Source organism: Dipodomys merriami, unplaced genomic scaffold, assembly GCF_024711535.1.
Source record: "Dipodomys merriami isolate MVZ:Mamm:240054 unplaced genomic scaffold, mDipMer1.0.p SCAF_19, whole genome shotgun sequence".
In the NCBI taxonomy this organism is placed as follows: Eukaryota; Metazoa; Chordata; class Mammalia; order Rodentia; family Heteromyidae; genus Dipodomys; species Dipodomys merriami.
Window position 1 is genome coordinate 30,144,482 of NW_027203270.1, and position 21,725 is coordinate 30,166,206.

At 42.4% G+C, this 21,725-nt stretch overlaps 1 protein-coding gene across 3 annotated transcripts in view; it reads right to left on the reverse strand.

Moving 5' to 3' along the window:
- Skap1 (src kinase associated phosphoprotein 1) overlaps positions 1 to 21,725 on the reverse strand; it is a 270,881-nt gene that overhangs the window by 57,205 nt on the left and 191,951 nt on the right. For all 3 annotated transcript variants that reach the window (XM_070028251.1, XM_070028253.1, XM_070028252.1), the window contains exons 5-7: positions 5,005 to 5,082; positions 4,020 to 4,103; positions 988 to 1,112 (exon numbers count right to left, since the gene is read on the reverse strand). In XM_070028251.1, coding sequence (XP_069884352.1) covers positions 988 to 1,112; positions 4,020 to 4,103; positions 5,005 to 5,082 — 287 coding nt within the window. The remainder of the gene's footprint in view (positions 1 to 987; positions 1,113 to 4,019; positions 4,104 to 5,004; positions 5,083 to 21,725) is intronic.

Genomic DNA, 21,725 nt, shown 5'->3' on the forward strand with positions numbered 1-21,725 from the left:
GTGATAAAACACAAATTACTGACAAGTAGGAAATAACATCAACATATAGCTAAAATACATTTTTGGTGAAAAATCACTATATTGCCATAGTTATATTTTTAACTCATTTAAATTGCTTTTTTTGTCGTTGTCAGTCATGAGGCTTGAACCTCAGAACCTGGGTGCTGTCCCTGAGCTCTTCAGCTCAAGGCAAGTGCTCTACCACTTGAACCACAGCGCTACCTCTGGTTTTCTGGTGGTTAGTTGGAGATAATAGTCTCATGAACTTTCCTGCCGGGGCTGGTTTTGAACCACAATCCTCAGATCTCAGCCTCCTGAGGAGGTAGGATTACAGGAATGAGTCACTGGTGCCCGGCTTTAATAACATTTTATAAGGAGTAGTGAGTGAATACATAAGGTAGAGGTTCTAATATACAGAAATGAACCTGGTGGGAATAAATCTTTCTTTTCCTGTAGTCCCTCAGTTATCATTGTTGTTCACGAACCATCACCATCAACACCTTAGAAATCCAACATCCCAATGAGACGTCCATGTACCCAATGACACAGGAAAGTTAGTTTGGATAGCAACATGAACAGGAAAACAAATGAATTTTCATTCTTGAGTTGCATTTCCCTTTTTCTGGATTTCGTGGCAGTAAAGACAATCAGTTGAAAGAAAAAGAGAATGGGAAATACAGGTATGTCATTAGAGACAAATGCCAGTTAGGGAATTGGGTTGCGTACTGCAATAAGCAAGCATGTCACCTAGGAGGCTAGATGGGGAAGGGAAGGAAGAGCTAGAAGCCAAGCAAAGGCACAGACTAGGACGAACACAACCACAGAGGAGAAGGGAGGGTAGCACAAAACAAAAAGCAGGGCAAGAAAGAGGGTTGGAGCTGGTGAGAAGTGAGCAGGTAACAGGATAGAGCCCAACACAGCCATCATGGCTCACAGGCCACAGGGCAAGGCACTACTGGTGCTCACCAGCTCCTCAGTTTACCCTACCTCGTAGCTGCGCCTATCCTGAGAGGTGAGTTCAAAGCAGGATTCTTTCTTGGAGTCTCTTCGGAGGTGAGGGGCCATTCGAACACTGTAGCCCTTAATGAGAAAGGTCCCTTTGGGCTGCTTGCCTGCAAGAGAGGAAAGCTCCCTGTATCCCCGGTATGTAAAAATGAAGACGCAGAGAAACAGCGGTTATATCCCAGAAGAATCACATAGTTTAGGGAGAGATTATTCTAGAAACTCAGGAAGAGGTTACTGCCACTGCTAGGCAGCTATCCCTGTCAAGCTAGGGAAATTGCAACACACAAGGTTATTTGACCAAAAGAGTACAACAGAGACAGAGAATCTATTAGAATGTTAAGAGATCTAGAATAACAGAAAGAAGGAATTATGACAGCCTGGAGAGTAGCTGGAAATGGAAGGCTCTCGAAGACTATTACGGAGCTGGAATGTTACTTTGAGGGTCGGCGCAGCTGACTTAGAGTGGAGGAGCAGCAGCATGGTGTGTGTGTGTGTGTGGGGCTTGTATTATAGGGTCCTGGGAATCTCCTCTCCTACCCTATATGTATTTGGGCTTAGCTGCTCCTCTGCCCCTCCCTCCTTCTGCTGGCCAGTTGGGAATCGATAGCTAGAAAGAGAATAATTAAAACTGTATTCTGTCTTCTTGTCAAGAGGTCGAATTGTGAAGCCACAGAGCACTGTTGGTGATGATGAGGAAGGAAACCAAAGGAAAAAAGACCCGAAATCAAGGAAAGGAAAGATTCCTTTAGATTTCATTCCTTTCTAAAACAGACAATACTAGAAACAGGAAGTGAGAAGTTGGCGCGGAAGGATTTCTGTGTCCATTGATGGGTTCATGCCTGTAATCCCAGGAAGCATAGACCGGAGGATTGAGGCCAGGTCCAGGCATCAAAACAAAACAAAACCAAAAACCCTTCAAGAAATAATAAAAGCAAACAAGCTCCGTGGTTCTAGTCTCTCTCACCCCCAAATTTTGTGTTTGTGCTGTATAGTTCAGGCAGAACACAAAGAGGACAGCAATCACAGTGTGTGGGTGATACTTGTGCCCCGCATCATGTGAAATGAATTGCCTAACAGATATTTTTTTGTATAAGGCGCTGGTGCTCGAAGTTATGACCTCATACATGCTAGGCAAGTGATCCATTACGTACCCATACATATACATATATATATGTATATATGTTTTATACAGATTTGATGTCCATTACTTTTAATGGAATATATATATATATATATATATATATATGTCAGGGCCTTAAGCTTATATATATATATATATATATATATATATATATATATATATATATATATGTCAGGGCCTTAAGCTATCTAGGAAGTCACTTTACCACTTGAACCATTGTATCAGTCCTTTTTGTGATGGTTATTTTTTGAGTTTGGGTTTCCCTTTATGCTCAAGGCGGCCTGGATGTTATCCTCCTATTTGTGTTTTCCTGTGTTACTGGGATGATAAACACACACCACTGTGCCTAACCATTAGTTGAGATGGGGTCTTTAATTTTTTTTTTCCCCAGGCTGGCTCTGAACCATGATTCCCCCAATCACTACTCAAGTAGTTAGGATGATACGCTTAAATAGCTATACTTTTTTTTTTGTCAGTTGTGGGGCCTGAACTCTGGGTCTAAGCGCTGTCCCTCAGCTCTTCAGCTCAAGGCTAACGCTCTACCACTTGAGCCACAGTGCCACGTCTGGCTTTTTCTGCTTACGTGGTGCTGAGGAATCAAACCCAGGGCCTCACGTATGCAAGGCAAGCACTCTACCACTGAGCCACCTTCCCAGCCCAGCTATATACCTTTGGTAGCCACTTTTTGATGATAATGATAAGACTAGCAAGGAAATGACATAATTAAAAGAAAAGGGAAGGGAAGGTCCTGTTTTCACCTGGTTGAGCTAAAGAAACATACAAACCGGGCACTGGCTAAGCAAACATCCTGGGCACAATAAGAAATAACAGGCAAGAAGGGAGCCATGGAGTAGTGCTTTTTGACACCAGAATCTTTTTTGTTGAAGTGCCTTTCTTTGCTCTAACTGGCCACTAAAATGTTTTGTTGTTTCTTTGGTCACCAGATTTTATTTCACCCTGCTGGCAAAATGGTCAATAAAAGTCTCCGAGGCTCTTGCTCTTGCTCTCCGCCCTCCTTTTTCACAGTAAGTATAAAGGATTCTGCACACACAGGCCCAGTACCTGGCTCTATATTCCAGATGTCAGCCATTTATTTAAATGCAAGGGAAATCCTAACCTTAAAACAACAACAACAATGGGCCAAATGTATATTAGTTTGAAGGCAATAACAAGAGGCTAGCTTGTATGCCTAGAGCGTTCAAAGGAATGCGTTCTGTATTTGGGAGTGGGGTGAGGGTTCGAAGGACCCAGATGCTGAATTGCTCCATTTTTAAAGGATGTGGGAATCAGTTCTAAGTAGGGTTCCCTACTTTACCCCTAGTTGGGACAGGTTCTCAGTAATCCAGTGGTCCGCCACTAGAGGGAGAGGGAGGGAACTGCCAAACAGCTAAGGGCCAATTTTGTCCACATAGTCAACATTTATAGCATTATCAGTGTATAGCATTATCAGTGATGTTATGTTAATAATCATTCTTAGAGATAATCCTTTGACATAGTGACCACATCTAGGATTTTGTTTTGTTTGTATGTTGTGGGACTTGAACTCAGGGCCTGGGCACTGTCTCTGAGTTCTTTTTGCTCAAGGCTAGTGCTCTACCATTTTGAGCCACAGTGCCACTTCTGGGTTTCTAGTGGCTATTTGGAGATAAGAGTCTCACAGACTTTCCTGCTGGGCTGGCTTTGAACCTCAATCCTCAGATCTCAGGTGCCTGAGTAGCTAGGATTGCAAGTGTGTGCCACCGGTGGTCATTCATCCACTGATTTCTTTCCTAAGCAAATCCTGTGTGGTGTTAGTTAAGGCCTGCTATCAACAGCTGCGGGGCTAGAGCATGTATAGGAGTGGAATGCTGCTGTCCAAATGCAGAACACTTACTTTTCTCATTAGCATAGTAGAAGAAGAAGCCTCTGCAGATCACACACCATCGCTTCTGCCACTCCGACCCAAAGAAGCTATGATCTACACGGAAGAGCAGCAGAAGACATAAATTCAGGCAACTACAATCGCTGAAGAGTCCGTAAAAGCCAACAACACCCAGTCTAGTATGTTATTGTTTTATTTCCTGGGTTAATGGACTGTAAAAACCCTCCCTTGCACTCCCACAGGTTATACTCTATTGACTCAGAGACCAGGCAACAAGCTCTGTTAAAGGTCCAGTTCTAAACAGAGTTGTCTGCTCTGTGTTCACATATCTGTCTTCTCAATTTCTTTTACGACTTTCAGGTTCCAGTCTTATTCTGAACTTGCCAAATTCTTCACTACTACTTTTGGTACAGCGAAATAATACTTCAGATATTATCGTACTAAGCCAATTTGCTTGTTGAACCTGAAACGTGGAATTCTAGCACTAGCAGTACCCATTTTAATTGAATAACTTCAAGAAAGATCAAGAGATAAGCATGTCTGAAATTTGAAGGTGGGCTGCTTTACCTATGAGATAAAAGTATACTTTGGGCAAGAATTTCTCACTGAGACAAGAATATCATTCATTCGCTCTATAAATGTTATTTAGTACTTTTTTGGGTATCAGTACTAGGATTTGAACTCAGGATCTCATGCTCTCACTTCGCTTTTTTGCTCAAGACTAGTTCTCTAACACTTGAGCCACAGCTCCATTTCCAGCTTTTTTTTTTTAATTTAATTTTATTGTCAAGGTGATGTGCAGAGGGACCACAGTTACATATGTAAGGTAATAAGTACATTTCTTATAAAACATTGTTACCCTCTCCCTCGTTTTTCTTCCACTCCCCACCTCCAGTCTCCCCTTCAAGTTGTACAGTTCATTTCCAACATATTGTCTTGTGAATATCACTTTGTCCTTTGTCTGCTTTGATTATCAGAAGATCTGATAATTAATTACCTTTGTTTCTTTTCTCCAAGTACCCTTGCTTGATGATGTTATCAAGCTCTTGAGCACCTTTTATGATGTCTTCTAGTCCTAAAAGAAACAACATACACTTTGTTGGAACCTGATGAAGTTTTCACCTGGGCTAATTCACATTAACAGTGGTGTGCAGAAGGGTGGTTGCTTAATCACGGCACAAAATAAAAAAACAATTGTTCTATGATTGGGGGGAAAAAGTTAATTTTCTTCCTAATTATATCGAATGCTAAAATTGCTTGAAATGATTTAAACATACATTAACTTGTGGCAAGGGGAGATAGCCTAACTATGGGCTGAGTGGCAGAAAAAGGACTCCAGAGAATTAAGACTTCGTGGAAATATCAGTTCCAAATTAGAAAGCTGCATTGAGATAATCAGAAGTCAGATGAACAGCTATCAGTGTGGTCAAGCTTCAGTGAGTGAAAGACTCCATTATACATGTAGTCACCTCAAAGATGGCCATAAATACACACTCACCTGTTTGTTTGTTTGTTAAAGCAGTTTAAAAACCATAGATCAGAAGCGTCTGTCCCTTCATTAGTATTGTGGCTATGCCTAATTCCTTACCCAGTGGGTCCTTCTTCATAGACTGTTTTCACTGAGTGTTTCAAAACTCTGTGGTCACCATAAATCCTTCTCAGTGAGTTCCAGGGTGCATTCGGAAATGAACCACAGCAAAGCAAAGCTGTTTTTTTGTTTTTGTTTTCCTCTAGGATTATTGTAGTTCACCGATCCCTCTGAAAACATCTGTGAGCAATGGTAGCCTAGCCATTTACATATGCCTATAAACCAAGCTACTCAGGAGTCTGAGACCTGGGGATAGATATTTGACACCAGCCCCAGCAGGAAAGTGTGTGTGAGACTCTTACCTCGAATGAACTGTCAAAAATTAGAGGTGTGGCTCAAGGACAGTAGAGTACCAGCTTTGAGGGAAAAAACTAAGGGACAGGCTCTGAGTTCAAGTCCCAGAACCAGCATACCACCAACCACTTCCCACCACCGCCACCACCGAAGGAAATGATAGCAGATTTTTTCTTTTTGGTGGTGGGAAGTTGGGTGACGTCAGGACGAGGAATGGCAGAGCTGCTCTTTGGCAAGCCCATAGTCTCTGAAATTGCTCCCAGAAGCCCTAACGTTTAAATCAAAGACACAGGGCTAAGGATCCTCTCAGTTTCTACTTTTCCTTCTTAACAACCCCCTACCCACCTACCCCCTTCATTTTTCTTTCTTAAGATCTTGTTAAACTTGGAGACACAGCTTCTGGTTAAAGATGCCAAGAGTCTGAATCATAAAAGACATGTTAAGCGTTCTATTAGAATTCACCACCCCTCCCTTTTTTTTTTTTTTAAAGATGCAAATCTAAATGGCATTTTATGGAACATCTATAATTATGAAAATAGGAAGACATCGTCTCCATGTGTGGGGAGAGTCTGTGAGTATGAATATTACATTAATGTGCCCACACCAGCTCACTGATCCTGCTAGCAGGAGCATAAAAAATGCTTGAGTGAAACTTTTATTTAGATGTTAAGACTCTAGGCCCCAGCGGGGTGACAGAGACAGGCCCTGTGAGTTGCCATCAGAGAGAGAGCTTGAATTGAATTACCCAGGGGGGAGGAAGTAGAGATCAGCCACTGCTTCACTTATTTAATTTCCTTTAACTTTCAGTACATTATCAGCATGAGGCTTTTCTCCAACCGCTCCCCACTCCCCCAAATCCAAGAATGCCACCAAACAAGAAAACAAAAGGCATAATGTAGCAGGGATGTTTGATCTCCAAGTCACTCAATTCTAGGCCAGGAGGACAGTACCATCGTCACTTTCTCTCCCCCATGAGTCAAACTCTTGTCTGCTAAAATTGGCTACTGAATGAGATACTGAATTTTCTCACATGGTTGTTGACCAAGATTCTGAAGAGTAATATGGCTGGAAATATTGTCCGTTAGAAGCTGAGTTTTTGTACATAGCCAGTAGGAGACATTTTGTTGCTTTCTTACTCATTAGAGGGAAATTATATCAATGAGCTCTTTATTTATTTATTTACCCCTTTGTGCTGGTATTGATTGGGGACTTAAAAGTCAGGTGCTGTCCTTGAGCTTTTTTTTTTTTTTTTCTTTCTCAAGACTTGTGCTCTTCCATTAGAACCACAGCTCCACTTCTGGCTTTTTGGTGGTTAATTGAAGATAAGAGTGTCATGGACTTTTTCTTTTTTTCTCCAGGCAAGCTTTAAACTGTGATCCTTAGATCTCAGCCTCCTGAGTAGCTAGGATTACAGGTGTGAGCCACTGGTGCCTGGCTTGATGAACAATTTTGCCTGGGTTTTCTTATATGCTATGGGAAAAAGGAGATCTAAATTAAAATAAGGAATGGCTATGGAAAAACAAAGTAGGCAAATAAAATCAGGCTCTATTCTATTGACTGTTTTCTATGTGCAGACACTATGGTGAGTTCAGTCACAGTTGTTAAGTTGACTCTGAGCTCAGTCTCATTAGCTTCCTGATCTATGAGACAAATCCACATAAGCAATATGGGAAGCCATTGTGACCCCTGTGCCAGCTCCCATTCCTACAGATCAGGAACGGGTGCTACTGAGGATCTACAACATTAGCCACACCATAGGAGGGATGAGGCAGGGGAGTCTTGAATCCACACCTTGTAGCAGACAAACAGATCTGCACAGAGCTACTTAATGCATAAGGGGAAGCATGTAAATGCATTGCAGGATGGAATTAAAAAAAATAAGAAGGAGCCACAAACCACAGTAGAAATTGCTATTTTAAGGCAAAAACCATTTCTAGTTAAGTATATAATTAAAAAGAAAAGCTTTTCAAAGAATCTCTTATCTGAAAAAAGACAGGCGCAACCCCCCAAAGATTTCAATTTATTGTGAATAAATAGCTCTCTGTTGAATAAACCTAAGGGTGTATCACATTATACCAGCACAAAACAGAATTGTGTGAGTGCCATAATCTCTCTCCCACACTACACTTAACTCAAGCTCTCAGTATCACCCATATAAAAGGTTCACTTAGCTGAAGGCTGTGAGACCATAAAGATAAGATCAAGAGAGACGTGAGTTACCCAGGAGTGATGGGCACCCAACCTCCATGGCTGGTGAAGATAAAAGAAATGCTCGGACATCCTTCTCTCTTCATCTAGATTCCCTTAAACCCTCACATCCCACCCATACCCAATCCCAATTCTGCAGTAAAAACCCGATAGGGAAGGTTTCCATCTCTCAGCGCCACGCATGATTCGTAGTCAGCTGTGCACAGCCACACCATGGGAACCCTTTAGAGTGTGATACATTTCCATAAAGCAGTCAAGATAAACGACACTGGAGCTTATGTGAGTCACGGCCTATTGAGCCAGCTGTGTTCGAACTCATTGAGAAGGGAGACCTGGGATCAGTTGGCAATACCACAGCACAGGCTGGTAGCACAAGAGGCCGCAGAATTCCCCTTAGCAAAAGGCTGCAGCCCCTGCCCGAATGAACTAGGCATCCACCAACTTCCCTGACAGACATTTGGCTCCATCATTGCTAAGTCAGCTTAAAAGGAAAATCTAAGATGCTTGTTTATTTATTATGGGGTGTGTGTATATGTGTGTGTGTGTGTGTGTGTGCGTGTGTGTGTGCACGCTCGCTGATATTGGAGTTAGAACTCAAGGGTTTCTTGCTTTCAGTTGGCTTTTTTTTTCTTAATGTTGGTGCTCTACCATTTGAACCACACCTATACTTCTGGGTTTTTGCTGATTACTTGGAGATAAGAATCTCATGGATTCTTCTGCCTGGGTTAGCGGAGATCCTCAGACTTCAGCCTCCTGAGTAGCTAGGATTATGGGTATGAGCCAATTAGTACCCAGCTGCTAAAATTTTGGAGGATCATCTTTTGTTTAATTCTCCCTAATTCTCTCCCCCCCCCCCCCCCCCCCGCCTCCCAACTCCCACCTAATAGTGAGGCTTGAACTCCAGGCCTGAGTGCTGTCCCTGAGTTTTTCTTTTTGCTCAAGGCTAGCTCTCTAACCACTCTGAGCTATAGTACCAACTTCTGGTTTTCTGTTAGTTAATTGGAGATAAGAGTTTCATGGACTTGCCTTGCCTAGGGTGGCTTCTAATCGAGATTCTCAGATCTCAGCCTTCTGAGTAGCTAGGGTTACAGGCAGGAACCATTTACTGGCACCCAGCAGCATTTTTTTTAATTACTTTTTTTTTTTTTTTTAACTGTGAGGACCAGTCAATAACTGTTACTCTATTTTGTCTGGCAAGAGTTGCATATCTTCTGATGCTAACAGGGAAGTTGCTGTCAGTGTCCTTCAATTAGTCCCACTGGTCAGAGCTTCTAGAACTCTGTGGTTCTACTTGCTATCACCCACTTGTGTTTGAACTTACTTAGCTTTGTTTTCTGTCATTGTGCTTCACTGATAAGGAATTTAGACAAACACATACAAGAGAAAAATTCTGAGCCATTGCCAATAGGTTTAGGATCTAAAAGATGTAAAGTTATGAAACCAGTTAAACAGCTAGCTTTAAGTTAATTGCATGAGACTGTTGATGGAGAAAAAAGACTAACAGCAGTGAAAGAAAGGGAGTGGCCACCACACTCTCAGTGAAGTCCTTCATCCAACTGTGATGTAGCAAGCTGGGAAGCCAAACAAGCCCAACTAGAGCTAAAGGATGTCACTGAATGGTAGAAATGACACACTTGAGGTTAGTAAACTGACACTGACAACATCTGGCAGAGAGATCCGGCTATCTGTCTATGTCTGTCCATCCATCTGACTCACTAGCTAATGACAGGGTCTCATTATGTAACCCAGGCTGGCCTGTAACTTAACAATCTTCCTCCCTCAGTCTTCTGAGTGTTTGGATCATAGGTGTGATCCATTAGGAGTATTAATTGACTATTCTTCCTTCCTTCCTTCCTTTCTTCCCTCCTTCCTTGCCTCCTTCTTCTTTCTTTTTTTTCTTTGTAGTGTGGGGATTGAACTCAGGACCTTTACCACAAGGCCAACACTTTGAGGTGTGGCTTAAATGGTAGACCACCACCTGTGAGTAAAAAAAGCTGAATGAGAGCATGAGGTCTTAAGTTCAAGCCCCAGTACCTGCCCCCACACTAATAATAACAACAATAATAATAATGATAACTTACGTCATATTTTACTTATGCTGCAGTCTATAGTGACTAAATAAAGCTGACACATGATCCCAATTTCCTTGAAAATACCGGTCTTTCCAAGCCCGGGGTGTTTCCCATAGGTGGGGTGAGCATGTGGCTGTTGGCAGGTATGTGCAAAGGTAGGAAGAAAGCTGAGATCCAGGCGGTCCCAACATATTGCTAAAAGCCAGGGATCCTCTGGTGTCTCGTGTCTAGAACCTAATTTGGGCTTTATTTTGCTAGGGACCATTCTCATTATGAAACCACAAACAACCTCCAGTCTCTTCAGCAGCTACACTATAGGAAGTAGCAACAGTGAAAAGTGGGACTCTTGCTACCAATCCAGGCAGCCATCCTTCAAATCACCTCCCAATTCTAAAAAGGAGGAGGGGAGTTAAAAAATACAAGGTGGCCAGGCACCTGTAGTCCATGCATGTAATCCTAGCTTCTCAGGAGGCTGAGCTCTGAGGATCAAGGTTTAAAGCTAGCCTAGACAAGAAAGTCTGGGAGATGCTTATCTCCAATTAACCAACAAAAAGCCTAAATAGAAGCTGTGGCGTAAGTGGTAGAATATCAGGCTTGAGCGGAAAAAGCTAAGAAAAGGGAAAAACAAGCTGTCTCTTCATGAAGCTTTCAGGATCAATGATTCTCAGCTTATCCTGAGGCGGAGCACCATTATGCGTGTGTCACTTGAGAGCATATCTTTAAAAAATGGATGATAAAATGTCACTTTCAAATCTATTTATTTGCTATCCTACTCAGTGTGAAAACCTGGAGAACATGGAGTTGTAGTCCTGTGGTAGATTGTGTACTTAGTATGTGAGATGCCCTGGGTTCAGTCCCATACAATGTACAATGCACTCTCTTTGTCTGTCTGTCTGTCTGTCTGTCTGTCTGTCTGTCTGTCTGTCTGTCTCTGTCTCTCTCAAAGTCAAAACAAAACACACCCATGAAGAAAAGGGAAAGAAAAGAACTTTATCTGGGGCTGGTATCACTTTTGTGTGTGTGGGCCAGTCCTGGGACTTGAACTCAGGGCCTGGGCATTGTCCTTCAGCTTCTTATGGTCAAGGCTCATGCTCTACTACGTAAGCCACCGCTCCATTTCCTGGTATCACATTTATTTTTGTTGTTGTTGTGTCATGGGGCCTGGACACTGTCCCTGAGCTTTTTTGCTCAAGGTTAGAGCTCTACCACTTTGAGCCACAGATCCACTTTCAGTTTTTAAGTGGTTAATTGGAGATAAGAGTCTCAAGGAACTTTTCTACCTGGGCTGCCTGTATGGAGTGCCGTTTTTGGTTTGTTTGTTTGTTTTTTTGGTTGAATGTAGGCCTGTACTCAGGGTCTGGGCACTGTCCCTCAGCTCTTCAGCTCAAGGCTAGCACTCTACCACTTGAGCCACAGTGCCACTTCTGGCTTTTTCTGCTTATGTGGTGCTGAGGAATTGAACCCAGGGCCTCATGCATGCAAGGCAAGCACTCTACCACTGGGCCACCTTCCCAGCCCCATGAAGTGCCATTTTCTACAGAGCCTTTTTATGTGACAATCTGGGTTCTCTTTCCTCCGACACTCTTCTCTCACTCCTCTGTCTATCTGTCTCTCTCTCTTTGTGCCAGTACTGAGACTTGAATGTAGGGCCTTACACTCTTGCTTGGCTTTTTTATTCAAGGCTGGCTCTCTACCATTTGAGCCACATCTTCACTTTGGCCTCTGCCCAGGCTAGCTTCCAACTGCAGTCCTCAGATCTCAGTCTCCTGAGTAGCTACAATTATAGGCATGAGCTATTGGCACCCAGCCCACTCTCAACTCCTGTGTCTTTGTGTGGGTTTCCATCAGACCTTAGTGACCATGTAAAGTTGCCAGATAGCTTGGGCAGGAAATAGAAAAGGAATGTAGCTGTGGGCTGGGTAGAAGAAATCAGGGAGGAGGATGAATATAGATTTGCATTCATAGGAACAGAGGTGATATCATGGCAAGAATTAAATGTCCAAAACATTGGTGCCTAGAAAGAAATGGAGGGGGAAAAAAAAGAATCCAGTACCTAGGGGGATGCACCAGTCTTTGTATGACAACTGTTTAGGAAACAAGGGGAAGAATTAGACTAAGGAGGAACTGGATCATGTGAACAGCCAAGACCCATCACAACACTGAGGTGTCCCTTAATTGGCTGTTGAATGGATCTGAGATCTAGTAGGATCCTACTCTGCAACATGCACAAGAAGGTGTAAGGAGTTTGGGGTTCATTATTTAAGTTCTTAAGGCTGTGAGTGGGAAATTTGGTCTGTTTTATAGAGGGTTGGTATGCATATACTTGTTTCTCTCTGTACCCCAGGGGCCGGGGATACGCAGTAGGTGCCTGGCAAATGTTTGTGAAACAGAACTAAAATCATTAGTAGCCTAAAGGGACTTGTGAGCTAAGAAGGCAATATGGGGGTGAGTATTTGCTAGATGAATCACTTTTACCAAGCCATAAAGTAGTCATTTTTATTCTGCTGTATATTTATTTATTATATAGTTAGGGCTTGTCATGTGAAACAAGAAAGTAAATAAAAAGCAAAAACAAAAACAAAAACAAAATGACCCAAACAAAAAAAGAAAGGATTTAGCCAAAAGCAATCCAGAAGGATGGGAAGCATGGCTCAAATAGAGCACTCCTCAGTCCAATCCTTAGTACTGGAGAAGGGGAAGGGGAAGAGAGAAGCAGAAAGCAGAAGACAAAATAAAGAGAAAGAAGTCAGGAAGTACTGAGAATGACAGAAAGAGGGGAAGAGAGGATTTTGAGAAAAAAAGAAAAAACAGGAAAGTATGACATGACCTTCAATTGATAACAATGTCTGTGTCTTATTTCATGGCCTGATTAGGTCCACCCTGGACCAACCCTCCTTACCTAGGACCTCATTTATCTTCAGGAAAGCACCAGGGGATAGTTTCTGTCTGAGGAAGCCATTAACAGTCAAAGGATTGTTTAGAAAGGACTGGACAGGAATTTGAACAGCCGAACCAATGAATAACCCATTGCTCTTGAGAAAACAGCTGTTGGTAGTAATTTCTGATCTATAAACTTTGAGTGCCCTTGGCTTCTTATGATGTTTTCCAATCCTGATATTTTCTCTCTGCATTTCTACATGCTAGTTTACATCTTTTCTTTTGGTGCTGGTACTGGGGAGCTTGGAGTTAGGGCCTGGGCACTTTTTTGTTCAAGGTTAGCACTCTACCACTTGAACCACAGTGCAATTTCCAGTTTGATACAAGAGTCTCATGGACTTTTCCTGTCTAGGCTGGGCTTCAAACCCTCTTACATCTCGGCCTCCTGAGTAGCTAGGATGACAAGTGTGAGCTACCTGAGTCTGGCTAATTTGGAACTTGTGTGAAAACCATCTGAAGTATGGCTGAGCATTTGCCATGCGTTGCAAGATGGCGGGAGGCCATGTGGGGCTGAACGCAACGCTTCTAGAGTCTCTACTTCACTTTCTCTCCAAAGGGCAAGATTTCAAGAGGGAATCAAATGATCGTAATGTTCCCTTCGCCATGTCTGTCTAGGAAGAGACGTTCAGATATCATCAGAGCACAGCACGGAGAAAACTTTTAAAGCAAACAAAGCAGAAAATAAAAAAGAAGACTCAGGAAGTAATTATGGCGATTCTCTGGGGGTATTTCAGGGTGGTTGGTCTAATGAGAACTCTTACAGCCCAGGAGGAACGTGATGGGGGAAAGCAATGATCTTACAACATGCTTTTGACCTGACATGTTTCATCTACTGGACAAGGGCCACTCCCCGGCCTAACCTCAAGCCCAGCCAATGCCCTGATTGTGTCTGTACAGCACTTGGCTCTGAGAGAGGACAATGATGTCAGCTATGGTCAGGCAGAAATCACTCCCCCTTTTTATTTCTCAAAAAAATTACAAATGACAGTGTTAAGTTTTTGGAGTGTGTGTGTGTGTGTGTGTGTGTGTGTGTGTGTGTGTGTGTGTGTGTGTGTGTGTGTGTGTGTGTATGTGTGCACGCTCATTTGCACACTAGCTGGAATTCAGTGCCTGGGTACTGTCCCTTAGCTGTTTGTTTTGTTTTTGTGTTTTTATCTCAAGGCTGGAGTTCTACCGCCTGAGCCATACCTCTACTTCTTGCTTTTTGGTGGTTCATTGGAGATAAGAGAGTATCATAAGCTTTCCTGCCCAGGCTGGCTTTGAACCATGATCATCAGATTTCAGTCTCCTGATATAGCTACGATTACAAAGTATGAGTCATGGGTGCCCAGCTTTAAGATCTTTTTTATTTTTCCTGAACTCTTTTTTTTTTGGGGGGGGGGGGTCTGGTCGTGAACTCTGAGCCTAGGCGCTGTCCCTCAGCTCTTCAGCTCAAGGCTAGCGCTCTACCACTTGAGCCACAGCGCCACTTCCGGCTTTTTTCTTTTTGCTTATGTGGTGCTGAGGAATCGAACCCAGGGCCTCAGGCATGCAAGGCAAGCGCTCTACCACTGAGCCACCTTCCCAGCCCTTTTCCTGAACTCTGTAAGGAAAAATTAGGAGGGACAAATGAGGGGAATGCTTCTTGGGCCCCAAGTTTCCAACCCAATCACCAAGTCTGTAATGGCAAAATAAAAACCAGAAATCTCATTATCTGTTTGCTTAGTCACTCATTAACGAAGGGTCCACACCCAGCAAACAGAAACAAAAATGGAAAAAGAAACAAGAGAAAACTTCAGCATAAAATACACTTGCCACGCATATGCGTCCTCCAGGACCTAAACTAGGTCTTGCCACATTTTGTTGTGCTATCTGTCTGTCTGTCTGTCTTTGTTACTTGTTTATAAAGTAGCAATCAGGGCAAGGCAAAGCCATTTTCTATCAGATTGAGAGAGAGACAGAGAAGAGAGAGAGAGAAGAGAGAGAGAGAGCGAGCGTACTGCTTTCCCATTGAACATTAAGGTAGGCATTCAACCTACTCTGCTACTGGGACAACATGATTTACGTGAAAAAGGAAAATCTAAATCACCAAGTAATGAAAACATTAAAGTTAATGCATCACAAGTGAGGAATTTATTACCATTGACTCCAATAAACAGTTATAAAACACTCGTCCTTTCCTGTCCATGCCCAGGGACAAGGACCCTGGACTTCATTAAGCTCAACTTTCTCTTCTTCTCCACTAGGCCAGTCATGTGTGTTTGAACCAAACCACCATTTATTGTTAAGTAGACTGGTTCATTTTCTAGGGCCGTAGTAAAGCTGAAAGGCACATCCATTTTGCTTCATGGCCTCTTGGTACAGACGGATGAAATCGCAAAGTTTAGAAGACACGCAGCCTGGTATGGCTATATAAGATTATTTAAAAGTCTCTAAAATGTATGTGTGACAAAGGCAGAGCGGCTCTTCCAGGCAGCCCATCGCTGAGGCAAGTCTATAAGTAATAATACCTGGAGAGGAGTGTGGCATATTGGATGCCAATGCATGTCAGGTGCATTTAGCTGAATAATTTTTCCCCTGTTATTGTTTGGCATAACACCTCAGAAGTCTGAGATGGAAACCTATTTCCTTCCAACGTTTGTCTCTGTCACAAGGGCATGCCAGTTTATTACCTTAAGGTTGTTCATGAACAAAAGAGGCTACACATATTGGATGGCTAAGGAAGATTGGTTCTGAATTCATTTGTTTTCAAGGGGAAAAAAAAAAGAACTAAAGTGTCTTTTCGGAAAGCCAACTGTAATTGCCAAATGGCCTGGGTGGTACAGAGCAGATAGGAAAGGCAGCATGAAATTCAGGCTTCGACTGAATAGTTAGCTGTTCACATGATAATAGTAATACTTTATGTTTGGGGAGCACTTTAGGGTTTATAAGCTGTTCTCATGCATGGACAGAGAGGCCACACTTAAGTCTAGCCTTCAGAAACTGAACCCCAAATCTATGCACAGTTGAAAAGAAGATGAACTAAAACATAAACCTCAAGCTGGGTGCCATAGCTGGCTTACACCTCTAATCCTAGCTACTCAGGAGGCTGAGATCTGAGGATCACAGTTCAAAGCCAGCCGGAGCAGGAAACTCCATGAGACTCTTATCTCCAATAAACCACTAGAAAACCGGAAGTAGTGCTGTGGCTGAAGTGGTAGAACGCTGGTCTTGAGCTGAAGAGCTGAAGGACAGCGCCCAGGCTCAGAGTTCAAGCCCCACGACCGACAGACAGACAGACAGACAGACAGACAGACAGACAGACAGACAGACACACACACACACACACACACACACACACACACACACACACACACACACACACAAGCTCAGAGACAGCACGCAGGCCCTGAGTTCAAGCCCCACAACTGACAAAAACAACAATAACAAAACAACCCTCCCCATAACCTCAGGTAGTCTCTCTCCTCTCTCTCTCTCTCTCTCTCTCTCTCTCTCTCTCTCTCTCTCTCTCTCTCTCTCTCTCTCTCTCTCTCTCACGTACTAGGGTTTGAAATCAGGGCTTCACGCTCCCCTGGCTTTTTTGCTTAAAGTTGGTGTTCTGCCACTTGAGCCACACCCCCACTTCTGTTTTTTTGCTTACTGGCTAATTTGAGATTAAAATCTCATGGATTTGTTTGCTTGGGCTGGCCTTGAACAAAGATCCTCAGATCTCAGCCTCATGAGTGGCTAGTATTACAGGCATGAGCTACAGGCACCTAGTTCAGTCTGCTTTTTAGTGCCTTACTTTTAAATATGATCAGGTGTGGAAGTAACAATCCAACTTTGCAGATAGGTTTTACAACACAAAGGAAAAGACTAAAATATACAATGTAACAGAAGGAAGTAAAAGGAAACAGCGAAAGAGAATTTTGTTTTTAAAAAGGGAAAAAGCCATCATTCTCCCTCTTCCAAGAGGGAGAAAGAAATATTGAGCAATGAAGGAGGATGGTTAGCAGAAACAATTAGAGAGAGGAAAGGACAGGTGTAAATTAAATACCTGACAGCCCCAAACGCAAAATCAACAAGTGAGCTGGAAGACAAGTTTGAGGAAATTTTTATCTTAAATTAGGCAAAAAGAATAAGGAAGCAAATGAAATGGGAAGGAAGCAACCAAAGAAATAATAAAATTTTCTCAAAAATGAAAGTTAAGTTTTCTGATTGAAAGACCCTTCCATACATTTGCCCATGAACAAAGTGACTTACACTTTGGTAACCACTGTAACGTCTCAGAACACAACAGGTAAGAGAAGAGTCAGAGAGCTTCAGGATCAGGGGGGAAATAGTTTATACACAAAGTATCAATAACTAGAATAACACCAATAATAGAATAACACCAAACTTCTGCATAGTAGGAGCTGGCCATCAATGAAACACTTCCCAAATTCTCTGGGACAAGGATTTAAATGAGCATTCTTACACACAAACTGCTAGTCAAGTGTAATACGCAGGTTTCAAGTCATGTAAATAATCTCAATCAACAGGTCAAATACGGTGACACATGCCTGTCATTCCAATTACATGGGAGGCCACAGGTTGGAAGATCATGGTCTAAGGCTGGACAAAAAAATGTGACACCTCACCTGAAAAATAACTAAAACAAAGAAGGGCTGGAGGGTATGGTTCAAATGAATAAAGTACCTGCCTAGCAAGCATGAGATGTTAAACTCAAACCCCAGTTCTGTCTTCTCTCCAGAAAAAGACTGGTGGTCTCTAGAAATGAACTTCCCAGAGAGCCTTCCTGAGAGTGTCCCCAGAAGCTAGTCTTCACCAAGATGAGTGCATCTGCTAAGAAATATGGTGACATTGGATCCAGAACGTGAAACTCTGACAAAGAAAAGGAATATACAAGGGAGTTCCAGTGTGATCAGCCCTCTCAGCGTGGACAGGAGAATGGAGATCCTCAGAGAGATATTCTAAGAAAAGAAAGGAACTGATTGGGTCATCAGATGTGTTTGACTAGGAAGAAAATAGTAGCAAGAGGTTTGGAAAGAAGCAGAGGTGGTGACTTAGAAAATGAATCAAGTGAAAAAGTCAAGGCTATAAATGGGCTATAAATGAAAAAAATACCTGTATAATCACATTGCTTAGAGGGTAGAGGGGGAGGAGTTGGAGGTGGGGCTTAGGTGGTACAGTGCCAGCCAATGAGCACAAGTGCCAAATACAGAGTTTGAGTTCCCAGTCTTAGACAAAAAGAAAAAGAAAGTAATGTAGAGGAGCCATGCTGGATTGGATGAAAGAATTAATGGGAATCGAAAGGGGTCACTTCTACAGAGCACAGCTCCAGGATTGGAAAGGGGTCCTGTTTATAACATTATTTGATTCCTAAGAAACTATAGTACCAGCCAGGCACTGATGGCTGTAACCCTCGCTACTCAGGAGGCTGAGATCTGAGAATCATGGTTCAAAGCCAGCCCTGGCAGACAAATCCATGGGATTCTTATCTCCATTTAATTAGCCAAAAGCCAGAAGTAGAAGCGTGGCTCAAGTAGTAGAACTACAACCTTACATACACTATGTTGAAAACAAACTTTACAACTTGGGGGGGGGAAAGGAGGAGTTGGGGAGGTGGGGTGGGAAGGGATGGTAGGGAAAAAACAAAGGAGGAGGTAACAATGCTCGATAGGAAATGGACTCATTACCTTACTCATGTAACTGTAACCCCTCTGTACAGTATCTTTACAATAAAAATATATATATTAAAAAAAGAATTATGGCCTTAAGCCAAAAGCCAGGCAAGAACAAGAGGCCTTGAGTTCAAGCCCCAGTACCAGCACACACACATACACAAAAATTACCTAAAAATAATTCAAAAAATGAAAGAAGTTTTAAAACTATTTTATCGCAATGCCAGGCGGCTTCATAATTACATAACAGTGTCCATTCTGGGTGGGTGATTATAGAAAATTCCTAAGTTTAGTAGATGGCGTAGGAATCCAGAAACAGAAGATCAATGTAGAAGAGAGAAATAACTTTATTAGAAACAATTAGTTCTAAAGTACTATTTGAACTAGGCATCATTTTAAGAATCTTTTGGTAATCTGTAGGCTTTATGCCATTTTCAGAGTCATTTACAATTCCAATATTGTACCATCGGTCTAATTTGCCTAAGCTTTTCTTACATTGCAAGGGGACCTACAAAAATAGGAGCACTCTCTTTCCACTTGAGATCTGCTTTATTTCCTAAGTAATAAAAAAGTATGGAATCCTATTATGAAATTGAGGTCAGAAGCCCAGGGGTATCAGCTGGGATTGCAAGTTACAAAGTATTAGTGTATCACCGGCATAACCAGAACTGGACAAAGTACTCCTAGTAGCCAAATCAAATAGAGGAAAATTTATTTGGAATCTACCATGTGGAAGGCATTGGGCCAGAGAGTGTAGAATTCCAAGGATGTCCTGGAAAGACAACTTCAGATCAGCTGAGAGAGAGAGAGAGAGAGAGAGAGAGAGAGAGAGAGAGAGAGAGAGCCAGACATGATTTTAATTTATAGGGTTGAAAAGGTACAAGGCCATAAAACAAGACACCTGTTGTCCTGCATTTAAATGAAAGGGTTTTTGTCTTTTTAAAAAAATAATCAGAAACACATCATCATTAGTCTGGACATAAATTACACTTTCGACTGGGGTGGGAGGAAGGTGGAAATCGTGTTTTAAGCGTAGGAAGGGAAGGAGAAGCAAAACCAACTGCATGTAATTTTTCAAGTGCAAACAGTGGCACTATGAAGATATATGGGCATCAGACCAACCAGTGGAGGCAGAAGGCTGTGCGCTCTCCCTGCTTACGGCGACCTCCCCCACTTGAAATGCTTTGATTCCTCCTTGCCCAAGGGACGGGTGATCACCAGGGGAAGGGATGAAGGATGCTTCCACCTGACCTCACCTTTACATTGTCTAATGACTGAAGGGATAAATCAGCTTTCCCCTTGAAGACCTGGGCGTCGGAAGCTCCTGTGAAATGCTGGAAATATTAAATGACATCCCCGAGGGTTTTATTGTTACTTAGTTCTCTCTTGTAACGGGCAGAGCTGTTCACATGAAGGATACGCGCCCTCAGGACCTCAATTTGTATATACAATGAAGTATGAAATTCTAGCAATTCCTTGCCACTTTGGAAAAGAAAAATAAATAATTAGTAGAGATGGCATTTTGTGCCCACTGTCCTGTTCCTATTTCATGGATCTCTCTGCCTAGTCCCAAAAGAACAGCCCACACCAACAATGGGGTGAGAAGAAAGAGTTTACAGAGTCTTTCCAGGGAAGGTCATGTGTGATGCTTTAAAAAATATTATATATATATATATATATATATGTATATAATATCCACTGGGCACCAGTGGTTCTTGCTTGTAACCCCTAGCTACTCAGGAGGCTGAGATCTGAGGATCGTAGTTCAAAGCCACCTGGGGCAGGAAAGTCCACAAGATTCTTACCTCCAATTAACTGCCAGAAAAACCAGAAGTAGTGCTATGGCTTAAGTGCTGGAATGCACCCAGGCCCAGAGTTCAAGCCCCAAGATAGACAAAAACCCAAAACAAAACAAAAAATCAATCTCCATAGACAATTCAATGTGTTCTTACAATAGGCAAAAGCAAAAGCTATTTCCTTTTGTCCTGTTTGGTAGAGGAATTGTGCTAATAATTAGAATTAAAGAGGAAGTGCCTGAATGCCAGGGTTTGATGTCTAGCTCTTTACTGTGATCTTGGATTTGCCTTGTGATCTTCTCTTCCAGATTCTTTTCTTTTCCTTCCTTCCTTCCTTCCTTCCTTCCTTCCTTCCTTCCTTCCTTTCTTTCTTTCTTTCTTTCTTTCTTTCTTTCTTTCTTTCTTTCTTTCTTTCTTTCTTTCTTTCTTTCTGCTCGAATTCTGGGTCTGGGCGCTGTCCCTCAGCTCATCAGCTCAAGGCTAGTGCTCTACCACTTGAGCCACAGCCCCATTTCCAGTTTTCTGGTGGTTTACTGGAGATAAGAGTCTCACAGCCTTTCCTGTCTGGACTGGCTTTGAACCACGATCCTCAGATCTCAGCCTCCTGAGTAGCTAGGATTACAGGCGCGAGCCACCTGCGTCCAACTACCCAACACCCATTCTTAGCGTTAATCTCTCCACACTGCCTGCTCTCTCATTCTCCTCTTTCCATCAGATTTGAAGTACTGTTGCACAAAAGATCACAATCTCTATTACAGAAATATTCCTATTGTACATTTATAGAAAGCATTAACATTTTTAGAGTACTTTTAAATCTCTTAATTCAATTAAAAAAAAAGCATCCTATATGGTAGGAATTTGCAGAATCTAGCAAGAGAGAATATAAGTAAAAAGAAACAGTTTACACAGTGGAGAAGAAAAGCCAGTGAAATAGTAAAGATGACCTCAGACAGAATTTTAATTACCCTGGGTTTGTAAAAGATGTATGAAAAATATTGATTTGCTTGGCTCTGCGTGCTATAATGGGGGGCTGATTGTTAACAGACCCTTTGCTTTGTGGTCTAAGATACACAAAACAGTGTGATTATATGTGTGTGTGTGCGCGCGCGCGCGTGTGTGTGTGTGTGTACACATACACCTGCGCTGGGGCTTGAACTCAGAACCTGGGCACTGTCCTGAGT